The sequence below is a fragment of the Haemaphysalis longicornis genome, unplaced genomic scaffold, assembly GCF_048455015.1.
Source record: "Haemaphysalis longicornis isolate Haplotype H1 unplaced genomic scaffold, Haemaphysalis longicornis Haplotype H1 scaffold_2, whole genome shotgun sequence".
Classification (NCBI taxonomy): domain Eukaryota; kingdom Metazoa; phylum Arthropoda; class Arachnida; order Ixodida; family Ixodidae; genus Haemaphysalis; species Haemaphysalis longicornis.
Genome location: NW_027526295.1, coordinates 246,881,773 through 246,893,836, shown reverse-complemented (window position 1 = coordinate 246,893,836; position 12,064 = coordinate 246,881,773). Strand labels below are relative to the sequence as shown.

General features: G+C 47.8%; 1 protein-coding gene across 2 annotated transcripts in view; it reads left to right on the top strand.

The window, feature by feature from the left end:
- Rtgef (Rho-type guanine nucleotide exchange factor) overlaps nucleotides 1-12,064 on the top strand; it is a 64,549-nt gene that overhangs the window by 44,720 nt on the left and 7,765 nt on the right. For both annotated transcript variants that reach the window (XM_077700046.1, XM_077700044.1), the window contains exons 4-14: nucleotides 2,659-2,735; nucleotides 4,488-4,582; nucleotides 5,224-5,319; nucleotides 6,036-6,158; nucleotides 6,444-6,588; nucleotides 7,365-7,424; nucleotides 7,498-7,578; nucleotides 8,371-8,514; nucleotides 8,777-8,852; nucleotides 9,532-9,734; nucleotides 10,538-10,697. In XM_077700046.1, the coding sequence (XP_077556172.1) occupies nucleotides 2,659-2,735; nucleotides 4,488-4,582; nucleotides 5,224-5,319; nucleotides 6,036-6,158; nucleotides 6,444-6,588; nucleotides 7,365-7,424; nucleotides 7,498-7,578; nucleotides 8,371-8,514; nucleotides 8,777-8,852; nucleotides 9,532-9,734; nucleotides 10,538-10,697 (1,260 nt within the window). The remainder of the gene's footprint in view (nucleotides 1-2,658; nucleotides 2,736-4,487; nucleotides 4,583-5,223; nucleotides 5,320-6,035; nucleotides 6,159-6,443; nucleotides 6,589-7,364; nucleotides 7,425-7,497; nucleotides 7,579-8,370; nucleotides 8,515-8,776; nucleotides 8,853-9,531; nucleotides 9,735-10,537; nucleotides 10,698-12,064) is intronic.

Below are 12,064 nucleotides of genomic sequence, written 5' to 3'. Positions count from 1 at the left end.
AGATTAAGTGTGCGCTCCGTTGTCTGGATTGTCAGGGATTCAAGATAAACTTTTTCCATTATTTTCGCATCGGCCCAGTCTATGTTATGGCGTGTTGCTTCTGTGTGCTTGGCCAGAGCATTAGATGATACGTTTTTCTTTCTTACGTCATACATGTGCTGCTTGAGTCTCTGCTGGAAATTGCCAGTCTCGCTGACATAGCTTCAGTTGCAGTCCAAACGGGGAATGCTGAAGATAACACCCGGAAATTTTTGTTTCGGTAGCTTGGCATTGACATTCACCAGGGAGTGCCTTTATTTCACGATCCCTGCGTCTCAACAGTCCTGTGCCTAGTAGCTTCGGGAACAGTGTTGTTTTCAAGGTGGAGCGTCAGCTGCTACAAGCCAGGATACTGAACTGTAGACAACGAGTATGAACGTTCAAGAAAGCGGCCTTCTTTTCTCGTCATCGACTCGAGCACCAGTTTCCAGAGGATTTCACAAATATACAGCTGCGTGCCGACTTCAAGGCCGAACTGCATTGCTGCCGTGCCAAACAGAGCCAAGAGTGCAAGCTCGAGAGGCTTCACCATGGAAATCCGGCCCCAGGTAGGAACCCGGTACCTTCTATCGTGCACAATTTATCGTCACACGACCTGGATCCCAGTGAACTATCTGTTCTAAGCCTCGGTGTGAACTTCAACGTGCGGCTCCTGCAACGGACCCAAGATGAATGATAAGAATAGTGGAAAACGCGGTGATGCAGGTCAAACCCTCTAGACGTGATGAGGCTCGCACTCGTGCGATTGGCGTTTTTTCGCAGTTCCGGCCCCAAACGTCGCCTTTGCTGCTGTCTTCGGCAGAACATTCAGCGATCAAACGTCTCCGAAACAACTCAAAGATAGTGGTGCTCCCTGCTGACACAGGCAACGCTACAGGACTGCTTGATAGTACTGCTTTCAGAGAACGGCTTTCAGACAGCAGCACGTACCTGCGCCTCGAAAGGGACCCCACACCGAAGCTGCAATGGGGCTTTCAAAAGCTTCTCTCGGACGTATTCCGTTGCGTTCAGCCGCAACACAAGTCCCTCTACTACCGTCTACTATGTCATAAGGGTTCTGCACCAGCACTGTACGGATTGCCCAAGATTCACAAGCCAGAGGTGCCAATGCACCCCATCGTGGATTACAACATGCTCTCCCCTCCACAAGCTGTCTGGGTGCCTGCGTTGAGTGCTGCGACCACTTGTAGGGAAGAGCAACAAGGAGACATCATTGACAAGGTATAGGACATCGCCCTGGAACATGGCGACATTATGGTGTCTTTTGACATCCAGTCCTTGTTCACAAGCATAACAACAGGCTTAGCAGTTGATGCATGCATCTCCACCCTCGAAATGGATGCAACTTTGCCCGAGTGTGCACCTATTGAACTTCCGGATTTGTAGTGGCTCCTGACGTTTAGCCTGGAGAACACGTACTTCACATTCAAGCGCTGTTTTTACAAGCAGGTACACGGCAAAGCGATGGGTGCTGCCATATTGGTCATGGCAGCAAACCTGGCTTGAGCAATGTGCACTCGAGTCGTTCAGTCCTGTGCCCAAAACTTTTCTGCGTTAGGTTACTGCTTCAGCATAATCAAGGGGGTAGCACAGACTGCATTCACAACCCACCTGAACAGCATGGATGAAGCAATCAAGTTTACTGTATAAAAGGAGCAGCACAGCCAGCTTCCATTTCTCGACATCCTCATCAAGCACGAGGGAAAAAAACTTTACATTCAGCGTATACAGACAAAGCGCCCACACGGGTCGCTATCTGCATTTCAACTATGTGAACCCTGCCTCACTTGTAAGCCGTATGCACAGAGTTTGCAAAAAACCGGAAGGTATTGCTGCCGACATACAGCACGTGCATCGGGACCTCTCTGCAAGTGGCTACCCTGGCTCGTTTGTACGCTCCTTGAAGTCAGCCAGCACGTCCTGTGCCCTCCTGCAACACGCATCTCACGAATGGTGCTGCGATGCCATATGTACTTAGGATTAGTGAACAATTGGCACGTGTTCTACGTTCCTACAGTGTACAGGTAGTGCATGTGCCGACATGAAAGTTCAGGCACACCCTGCTGAACGTCGAGGACAAGCTACCAAAAGAAAAATTTTCAAGCGTTATCTATAGCATTTCCTGTGCGGACTGCAATCGAATCGCAATGATGGCAACTTCCCACACGTGTACGCAAGTTTCCTACGTCACATCTTGAAGCCAACATAAACCGGGTCACTCTCACTCTCATTTCACTGTGAACAAGGCTCCCGTATGGGAGCCGAATCGTCTTTGTTTTATAAACTTTCATGGTCGGCGCCAGTTTTAATTTTTTCTCACATATTAGTTTAAAAACATAAGAAAAGGAGAAGCCCTGGCTTAGAAAGTGGTGATTTTTTATTGCATCCATATGAGTGGTTCCTAGAAAAAATTTCTTCTTTTATTGTATTTATGCTGCATTAGCAGCGGATATGCAAATGAAGTGTTATACTGTTATGCATACAGTTGCTGGTTTGAAGCCTTTGATATGTCCGCAATATTTCGTGACATTTGAAAAGTCTAAGTGACTCAAAAGTCTGTACGTCAAGCTTCTGTGCTGTGACATGCTCGGGGGTTGGCAATCAAACTTCACCTGGCAGGTGGCGATGCATTGCGAGCACCTGGAATTCAAGCCCGGGTGCTGGACCAGTCTCTCAGCTCGAGGCATAGGAACATGGTGAGCAGGCTATGAAAGAAAATACAAGCTGCTTTCTTGTTTTTATTTCTTGCTTAGGTAGTTCTCTAAACTGTCTGAGAGAGAAGGAAAGAATTGGGGTTAATTTTATTTTCAAAGGAGCTCGTGATAACATGAAAACAGCTGACAGATCATGGCCCTTCTTCTTTGGACGGATGCTGACATGCCATTCTACTGTGTTGACTACTCATAAAAAGTGATATCACAATCCCGTTCTTTGTTTCACTTCTTAAGTCAGCATGGAGTGGGAGGATGATCAAGATCCCAGTCACCATTTCGCTCCTTATGCCAGCGAAGAGTGCATCATTTTTCAGTCAGTGCTTAGCACGTCGTGGAATGTGCTGTGACATGCATGCGAGAAAATTTTTGTTTGGAGCTAGGCATACATCCTGTTCATGGATGAAAGAACCGGAAGGTGTACTTTTGCATCTTGGTGTGCTTGCCACACCCCTCTTACTTTTCAACACTCATTGAAGTGATTTGTAAACATTGCGGGATTACTAGTGCAAATTGTAGTCTGTTGTCTCTAGGCCATGTGTCGACCACTCTCGCTGCGTTTATGCAACTTTATTGAGTAGAAAAATTGATTAAAAAATGCTGACCTCGTTTTTGCATTCTCCTTGCCGATTTCTATGATGTTTTGCATGACGTCAAAAAAGCTGGCTTAGCTTGACTGCGCTACTGCACAGCTCGCCGACCCTCCGCCGGAATCAGCTGGCCCAGCCGCTGACGGCCAGCCGTCAGCGGGTCGTCGCAATTCGTTCACTGAGTTGAAACTAAGCCACGACACGATTTCCGCCTGGAGGAATTAGCTGTTAGTTTGTTAGTTTGTAGACTGTATCAAGCTCTGAGTCCAACTAGCTCCACACAAGTGCACATGCCTTGTGTACCATTGTTTACCATTGAAAAAACGTTTACGAGCTCCATAGAAATGTTGTTAAATGGCGCTAATTGCCACGCAAGTGAGAGTTTTGTGTATTTATTTCAGTACAGGAGTCACATATTTCTAAAATAAGCAACCTAGGCCGTTGTGAACATTTGATGTATTTGTAAAAAAAAACTTTTCATATTCATGCACGATGGTTGTAAGCCTGTGGGTCGTGAAGCAAAAAGTCCCATAGGAATTTTAACAAGTGAGTCCCCTTTATGCTGTGTGGCTGATGGATGTTAAACGTGAGCCTTTGTTGCTCTCATGATTTACTTTCTACTAGAAAGAACTCTTGAACTGCACTTATTTCTTAAAGCGCCGTATTATGAATGAGATGGAAGGGAGCAAGCAAAGACTATCTCGTGTCCCAGGCAGATCAGTGCGTTTGTGTTGTCTCAGTTGCTTTTACTTTCTCTGATTGGGTGTCGCAGTGTCCTCATTTCTTACAGTTTTGATTGCCATAGGGATTGCGAGGCAGTACTTCTTTGCGAGGCAGTACTTCTTTCATCTCCTGAGCATCTGTAAGAGCTGACAGGCCTGTGAGCTGCTTCTGTGCAGCTTTTGTTGTAGGCCTTGCTGTGAATGAGATAGCCTTGACTGGTCACAAAATTTTACAGGCCCGCTATACTGCGTTTTTTTATGGCTTACCAAGCAAACGAAACTCAGTTTTTTTTGTTCTGTTATTCCACATGTGTAGTGTGTTGGCTTTGGGTTCTGTTTTTCATGAAAACATATAGTGTGGGACTCTTCCTTGTGTGGGTATCAGTGGAAGATGTGTTCGTGAGGGACTGGCGTTATGCGTGCAGGTGTTCAAGGACATCCTGGACACGGAAGCGAGCCACGTGCACGAGATGAGGACCCTCACCTGCAGCTACCTGCAGCCACTCGAGCAGTCTGGCCTGTGAGTGTCACAGCCCCAAATGGATGGTCGTCGTCTGTCAATGGAGACTGCTCATTCGTCTGCTGGCTTAGTGCTCACAAAACAGTGCAGGAATGGTGATCTACACAGATAAACCAGTTTGCTTAGTGCAGGCGTATTTATGGTGATCCTGCACCAGTGCAGGCTCTATAAATTATTCAGTCACTCAGAACCACAATGTAGACTACGTAAAAACAGCATCTTAGGGCAAAGAGAGAAAGAGTAGTGTTGTGTTGCACTAAGAATGCCCCCTAGTTCCCCTTCTGATGTGCCTGGGAAAAGCAGATGGTACAAAGCAATTGGAAAAAAAAAGTAAGGCATGTAGTACTGCTCGTCTTCAGAAATGTTTGGAAAAAAAAAAAAAAGCAGAAAAGGCAGTATGTAGATTTTTCAGCACCTGGTTCAGCTAATTTCAACGTGTTATCTGTTCTTTTTGACCTTTACCCTATTTCTAGTGTTGTATCATGTCGTGTATTTAGTGCAGATCATTGCAAAGAGACTATGATATGTTTTCACTGGCTGTGCGCGAGTAGTGGCAATTAACTGAGAGACGAAAGGAAGGTAGGCCAGTGTGTGGGAAGCTGCTGTCACTGCTAATGGTTTTTGTTTTCCCCTTGTTGCAGGCTAAGCGAGCAGGACTTTCGGACTCTGGTGGGAAACCTGGCGTCTGTGCTGAGTGTTCACACAGATCTGCTTGAAGCACTGGAGGCTGTGCGAGAGTGAGCTTCTTTCTCTTCAACATTCCAGCTTACTGGAAGATGGAGGAAGCGGCAGGGCGTGCAGTGACAGCATGCTGCTGTTTGATTAATTAATTAATTGAATGCTGCAGTCACGAGCAGCTGGTAGTTGAACTGTCTGCTCCTATGGGTGGAAGAGGTTATATGGAGGCTGCATTGTATAGCTGCAGCAGCACTTCCATTACCTTCGGTTGCCATTATTTGACGTCATTTTACAAACAGGCCTACAAGCCTTACATGGGGAAGCTTATTGCTGATGATTGACTTTGTAATTTAATGCTAATTTTGTTTGTATTGTGTTCAATGTCAGAATTTTAATTTACATAACCTATATCAATGTGCTAACAATGGCAACAGAATTTGCTTTTGTGATTTACTGCCGTCAGCAGAGAGTGAAGTTACGGGGTGATTGAGGACCAGTCCCACTCTACTTGCAAAGGTCTGTCCTATTAGGAGAAAATTTTCCCAATTTGGCAGAGTGGCTAGGCACGGGCACTTTATTTGCCATGGATATTTTCGCGAGTAAGGTGAGAAGAGATGCATACGGCAGAAATGCTTGTAGGACGCTGAAACCATAACTGTATTTTTGTTTTTGTCGTGACATCTTGCGAGGGCCACCGTCACCTCAGTATACCTGCTGTTCTCAAGTTCCTCAACGTACAAAGGTGCGCTTGGGGTCTTTGCCGCCGTGCGTGCAGGCAGCCCAGTCGGGAGCAGCGGGTGGGTGGTGCCTTCCTGCAGCTGGCAGCACACATGAAGGCCACCCACCTCGTCTACTGTGCCAACCACCCACGGGCCGTTCAGCTCCTGGACAGGCTCAAGTGAGTGGCACCGGCACTTCTTGAGGGTCCACCGATGGCTGGCTTTGAAATTGACTTCTCACTTCCTGCATCCACTGTAGCTAGAAAGAAACACATTTAGATACACCCAGTGGAACATCGATGCCTCAGAGGTGCACACCTTGAAACTTTGGCTGAAGAGAATATGTTTGTTATAGAAAAAGCATCTTTTATATCTACCAAGTATCCATAAGCAGAATAACTTAAAGTTTAAGGCTACTTTCATAGTAGACGTGACGTGCCTTTCTTTCTTGGGCACGGATGCAGGGAGACCCTGGGTGGCTGGCTGGAGCAGCAGCTTCCCCTGAGTGGCGGGGGCACCTTGCTGGCCCTGACCACGGGGCTAAGCCGGCCCTTCCGCCGCCTGGACAAGTACCCGGCCTTGCTCACTGAGCTCCAGAGGCACACCGAGGTGAGCACTGCTTGTTTCCCTGTGCCCCTTGGCCTGCTCGGTAACTGCTCTGAGGGGAACTCGAAATCTGCTGAGCGTGTGCTTTTAGTACGACACCCTGTGGCATGGTGTACATTGCCTATCCTGGAAACACTGCAGTTGTGCATCATTCATAGGCACGCTTTTGTCTCCAGTAAGAACCATTCGTGAAGGGAGTCTTCTGCATTTCTCGAATCGCAAGGAAGGTTATTGAGATAGTATTGATGATATGGATTTTAGTGATGGCTGTGGTGCACAAGAGCATTGCGCACTGTGAGCATTCTGACTCGTTGGCGACATGTGCTACTAGACTGGACACGTTAGTGCTCATCACCTGCTCAAAAAAAATAAATAAATAAAATACAACAAAAGAAGAAAATCTGCAATGCACATCAGTAAAGTTGGCACCAGCCACTGGACTGCTGTGGCGCCCCGTTTGTGGCACGTGTGCCATGTTGCTTGTTGCTCTGTTTCGTGTTTGCATGCCAGAACTGGCACGGTCTGCATGGTACTTGAGACTACTTGTGCGCACTCTGAAATAATAAATGCTCCGTGGGATTCAGAAACTTGCCTATATATTTTCTCAGCTTGACGTCATGGGTGATAATTAAAGTCCCTTTCAAGAAAGCGCGCCTTGGTAGCTGTCTCAAAGGAAACCAACTGCAGTGAAGTTCAGGTGCATGTGCTGTCGTGTTCTATGAATACCTTGCAAGGTTTTTGCTGTGAGATTCCAAACCCTGCGCCTGGTTTGCGTGCAGGAGAGCCACCTTGACCGGGGGGACACCCAGCGGAGTGTCTTTGTCTACAAGGAAATGGCGGTAGGCGGTCGCCCTCCTTCCTCTGACCCTTCTGCGGGGTTAGTGTGCTCACATTTTCCGTCTGCTGCTGCAGGCCAGCTGCTCCTCAATGCGTCGCCAGAAAGAGCTCGAGCTGGAGGTGCTTGCTGGCACCGTGGAGGGCTGCCAGGGGGAGGTGAGTGGGCTGGTGCCGCATGGAATCTGCGTTGTCCCAGATGGGTTGTGCAGCTCCATTTCAGCTCCAGTGACAGGTAGAGGGAGAGAGTTTTCAGTAGACAAAAGGGTGCGCACGATTGCATTAGGGCTGGGCACAGAGCAGAAATAAGGAGAAACGTTGAATTCTGGCATTAGCGCAGGCTGCAGTCTGCAGAACTGTGCGTACTTAATGGTTGTAATAGTTTTGTGCACCTTGGTCAGTCTCCAACTGGGATGGGTGCTGTAAGTGGAAGAATGGTAGTAGTGCATCGTGCGCCAGTGCCTCTGGAGCCACAAGAATGGTTGAACTTCTGATAAACATGCAGTGGGCTGAGCACTGCATAGCCTAGACCAGATGGTGACAAAATTAAAAATAATAAGGATAGGTGGTACCCCGCAGTGAAATCGCAGAATTCTTTGTTGGGAGGAGGGGGGCAGGGTACACACAAAAAAGTAGAGGGAGAGCATGATACAAAAAAAGATAACAAAATTAGAAAATACAGAAAACTCCGAAACACGTGGAAATGTTGGTGCCATAACGTTGCGGTTATTATTATTTTTTTTGTTTGTTTTGTTTTCCTTCAGGGGCACTGCCAAATGGGGGATAGTCTTTGTGAGAGCAGATGTTGTGAGCTTGGTGCATCGCTTATGGTAGAAAAATAATTGCCGGTAGTTGTTATTGCGGATAGGCAGCCTCCTATGCAAGTGTTGGGAAGGAGCTACTGCGGGGGTCAGTGTAGACCTTGTTCACCCCCTCCCCCTCTTCGAATAGGAGCTGCAGTGCCTGGGTGAGCTGCTGCACGTGGGGCCTGTGGTGTTGTTGTCGGGAGAGGAGCGACGGGACTTCTACCTGGCCCTCTTCTCCACCTGCCTGGTGCAGCTCTCCCTGGGCAGTCACGGGCGCTTCTCCTACCAGGTGATGACGATGGAGGACGAGATCCTCAGGACAGCCCTGCGCTCACTGTCGTGCTTAAACAAAGTGCTTAAACGGAACATTTATACCTCATAGCGGGGACCCCTCTCACAATTCACTCTTGTATTATGGAGTCCCACCTGTGCAGGGACGGTGCAGTGAAAATTTCTTGGTTGGCATATGATGGGTCTAGCAGAAACAACCAAACAGTGTAAGGTAGCACAACCAGTGAAGGGCACCTGTGTGAAAGGCTTTCTTCATGCAGGGCCGGTTCCCATTGACTGGCTTGTCGCTGGCACCCTCTCAAGATCCTGCTGAGGGATGTTCCTTCGACATTCAAGGTATGTTCACTGTTTCTGTGCGAACAGCTAATGAGGCTCTTAGTAGCCTTTTTAGTGCTTTTATTGTCATCCTCGAACATTCGGGGTCAGGAATGTTGTGCCTGAAATCAGGAGCTCATTATTTAGGGATTAATTTAATAAATGATTCCATGAACTCGGTGATGTCATTAATTTGAAGAATTTTTGCGCTCCCAGCTTTGTAACGGAAGATAGAGTTGGATGGTACAAAATTCATGCGCACTGCAACTGAGGACCACTGTCAGCTGCTGATGTCACACAGTGCTCTTTTCAATGGGCTCTTTTGTGTGAACAGCACTTTATGAGAAGGCCAACTAAATGAACCTTCTAGTAATCATCATGCTGTTAACATATCACGAGCAAGGTTATGTTTGAGCAGCACTACATAGTGAACTTAACCGTTGTATGACCAGTACCCTTATCAATGACAGGTTCAGAAGGAAAGGTCGACACTTATGCAGGCAGTGCCATAAAGCTAGCCTCTTAGGCCTGGCAGAATCATTGAGCAAGTGTCCATGAAAATTGGAAATGATAGCTGCGGCACAAATTGCGTTTTTATGCCTACAGCACGTTGAATTATAATGCGTATTAAAGTGAGTACAGGGTGTGACGTGACTGACTCCACTAGTGTGCAAAAGGTTTGTGCATGACTGGTGCCCAGGCCCCACCGTGCCTCGGACGACCGTTCTTTGCCGGAGTGCAGAAGAGGCAACCCAGTGGAAGGCCAAGCTGAGCAGCCTTCCGTCAGCGGTGGCACCCAGCCCTCCACGTCGGGCAACGACACCCGCCCCCACTACCTCCATCACCTTACCTTCGCCTCCCGTCACAGCAGCCCGGCTCCTGGATACGACCGTGCGACCTATGGCAAGCGCCTGCATTTCTTTTTTTCTCCACCTCTACAAATTGGGCCAGTGAAGCTGAACAGCTTGGCTGGGGTGCACTGTGTACGCAATGATATGGGGCGACACACTGGTGAGCAGTGAAGCTTCTTGTTCCAGCAATAGGCATTCAGTTTTCAGAGGGAGCTGTGCTGCAGTGACAAGGGACTGTCAGCCGTACTGGAAAAGCTATTTCTCTATTTAACAGCATTGCATTAGGAAAGAAACCACGATGTCCCTACTATGGTTTCAGTATGTTTGAGCGGTCCCTTGTGCTGGAGGCAAGTCAGTAAACACTAAGGCTAATGCCAGATCGGCAAGCCTTGTCAGATGCAATCAGAAGCACATTTGGCTGGCGTGAAGAACTGTTGTGGTTGGTACACAAACTTGGTTGGAAATTCGAAATGGCAGTACCCTAAAGTGCAAGCAAGCAGGCAGCAGAAACTGAACATGACCATTTTAGCGTTACCTACCGAGAGGTTCATTCTAGTCCTGCAATCACCTAAGGGCGGGAATTTCTATATGCAGATAAATCCGACACTCATGTATGCACTGTGCCAGTGTTGCCACACCGCTGGTGGTTCCAGCCTGGTTGACAAAACCCACTGCCAATGAATTTTACAACTGTGAAAGAAAAACTAGCAGAAAAATTTAAGCGCAGCCAAAATTGCACGCAGTGGCAAGCTTCCGAAAGTTTACCAAAGGTGCTCGCCACTGTAAGCTCTTGCAAAAAAGGTGGTACGTGAGTGGTGGTGTCGCGTGGAGCGTGATGGTGTGCGTGCATTGCAGCCCGCGGTGTTGGGGCCGTCCCCCGAGAAGACGGCTGCGGCGGCAGTGAGCTCCACTGCAACGCAGGGCAACACCTGGTGCCTTCGGCCACACCCGCCCCTGCGGCCCCGGCCCACCGCCAGCCGTGCCCCGCACAGGCACAAGCAGCAGCGCAAGCCCGGTTAGCTGCCTCTCCATTGCGCTCGCACACACATGCAGCATGTTCCCGGGAAAGCGAGGGAATGTCCCACTTGGCCACCACAACTGGGTGTGATCCTGCTCTGAAGAGGGGACTGCCAGTCCCGCCTGGCATCTTGCTTCCCAGGCAGGGAGCTCATGGCTGCAGTGGAAAGCGCTTAAACCTTCAACAGTGAGAATGGGGACCAGAAGGACAACAGCGCATGCACTTTGTGCTGTGTTGTTGTCCTTCTCTCCACTCCACCTATGCAGCACCAACTAGCCCCTACTGATTCCCTTATAAGAGAGCTTCGCATCTCACCTGGGCCAGGCTGTTGTGGCAGTAACACTGTTTTGTTGGCCTTGTCACAGTCCGTGTGTGCTGCGACTCTGATATGCTCCAACGATGAGTGTGAAAGATTGAGGCAAACTGCACGCATGTACAATTGAGCAGTGTTGTTGTACCAGCATAGTGAAAAGTTAGGTACTGTTTCCTATTTGTCCACAAAGTCATGTGACTTCACCAATGCCAATAGTGTGACCTTGTGTGGAGAATTTTGGTTTTAATTATTATGAGAAAAGAAAGAACAAATGCTACCTGTGAAAGTGATCCCAAAATAATAATCGGTGCCTAGCTTTGACAAGCACTAAACTAAATTTTTAAAACATTTATCTGTGGCTGCATTGTGTGGTTTGACTCGAGTGATCTCTGACTACCATTAAGCAGATACCTGAAGCCTTAGTTTGTTGCTAGAGCTCAGGTAGCAAGATGCCAATGTGTTTCAGGGCTGGATGAATGAATCAAACAGTCTAGAAATCCCCTCTCCCCCCCCATTCTGGTCACCCTAATGTAAGAAAAGTTCCCGTTGTGCCCAGAGGCCATCCATTAAAGAAAACATCAAAGTTCTTTTCATGGCTGCCTCGCAAACCGCCGCAGTCACATTGCACTGTTGTGATGCAGATGCAGTCTCTCTTACTCTTGAAGCTTCTAATGTAAAGCTATTATGTGGTGAATAGTATTTAGCTTACATTGCATAAACTCATCTAAAGTCTGTTATATGCTATCTGTGCATGATTGAACATCTTGCAGCACTGGAGATGCTGGTGACGCAGCTTGCGGCAGTTGATTAATTAAAGGATACCTTGGTTGGAAATATTCCTTGTGCTGCTGCCAGCCGCCTTATTCATAACACATAAACATACGCTTGTCTGCTAGGGTTGTTTGCCTAGAAACTGGCACTACATAGTGGCTCACTACCGCTTTTGTTTTTGTATATGCTGGGTTCCACCTTAACAAAATACTCTTTTATTTCAAGACACAAAACGAACAGGCAAAAATATGACGCACTGAGCACTGAGAAGTCCCTCTGT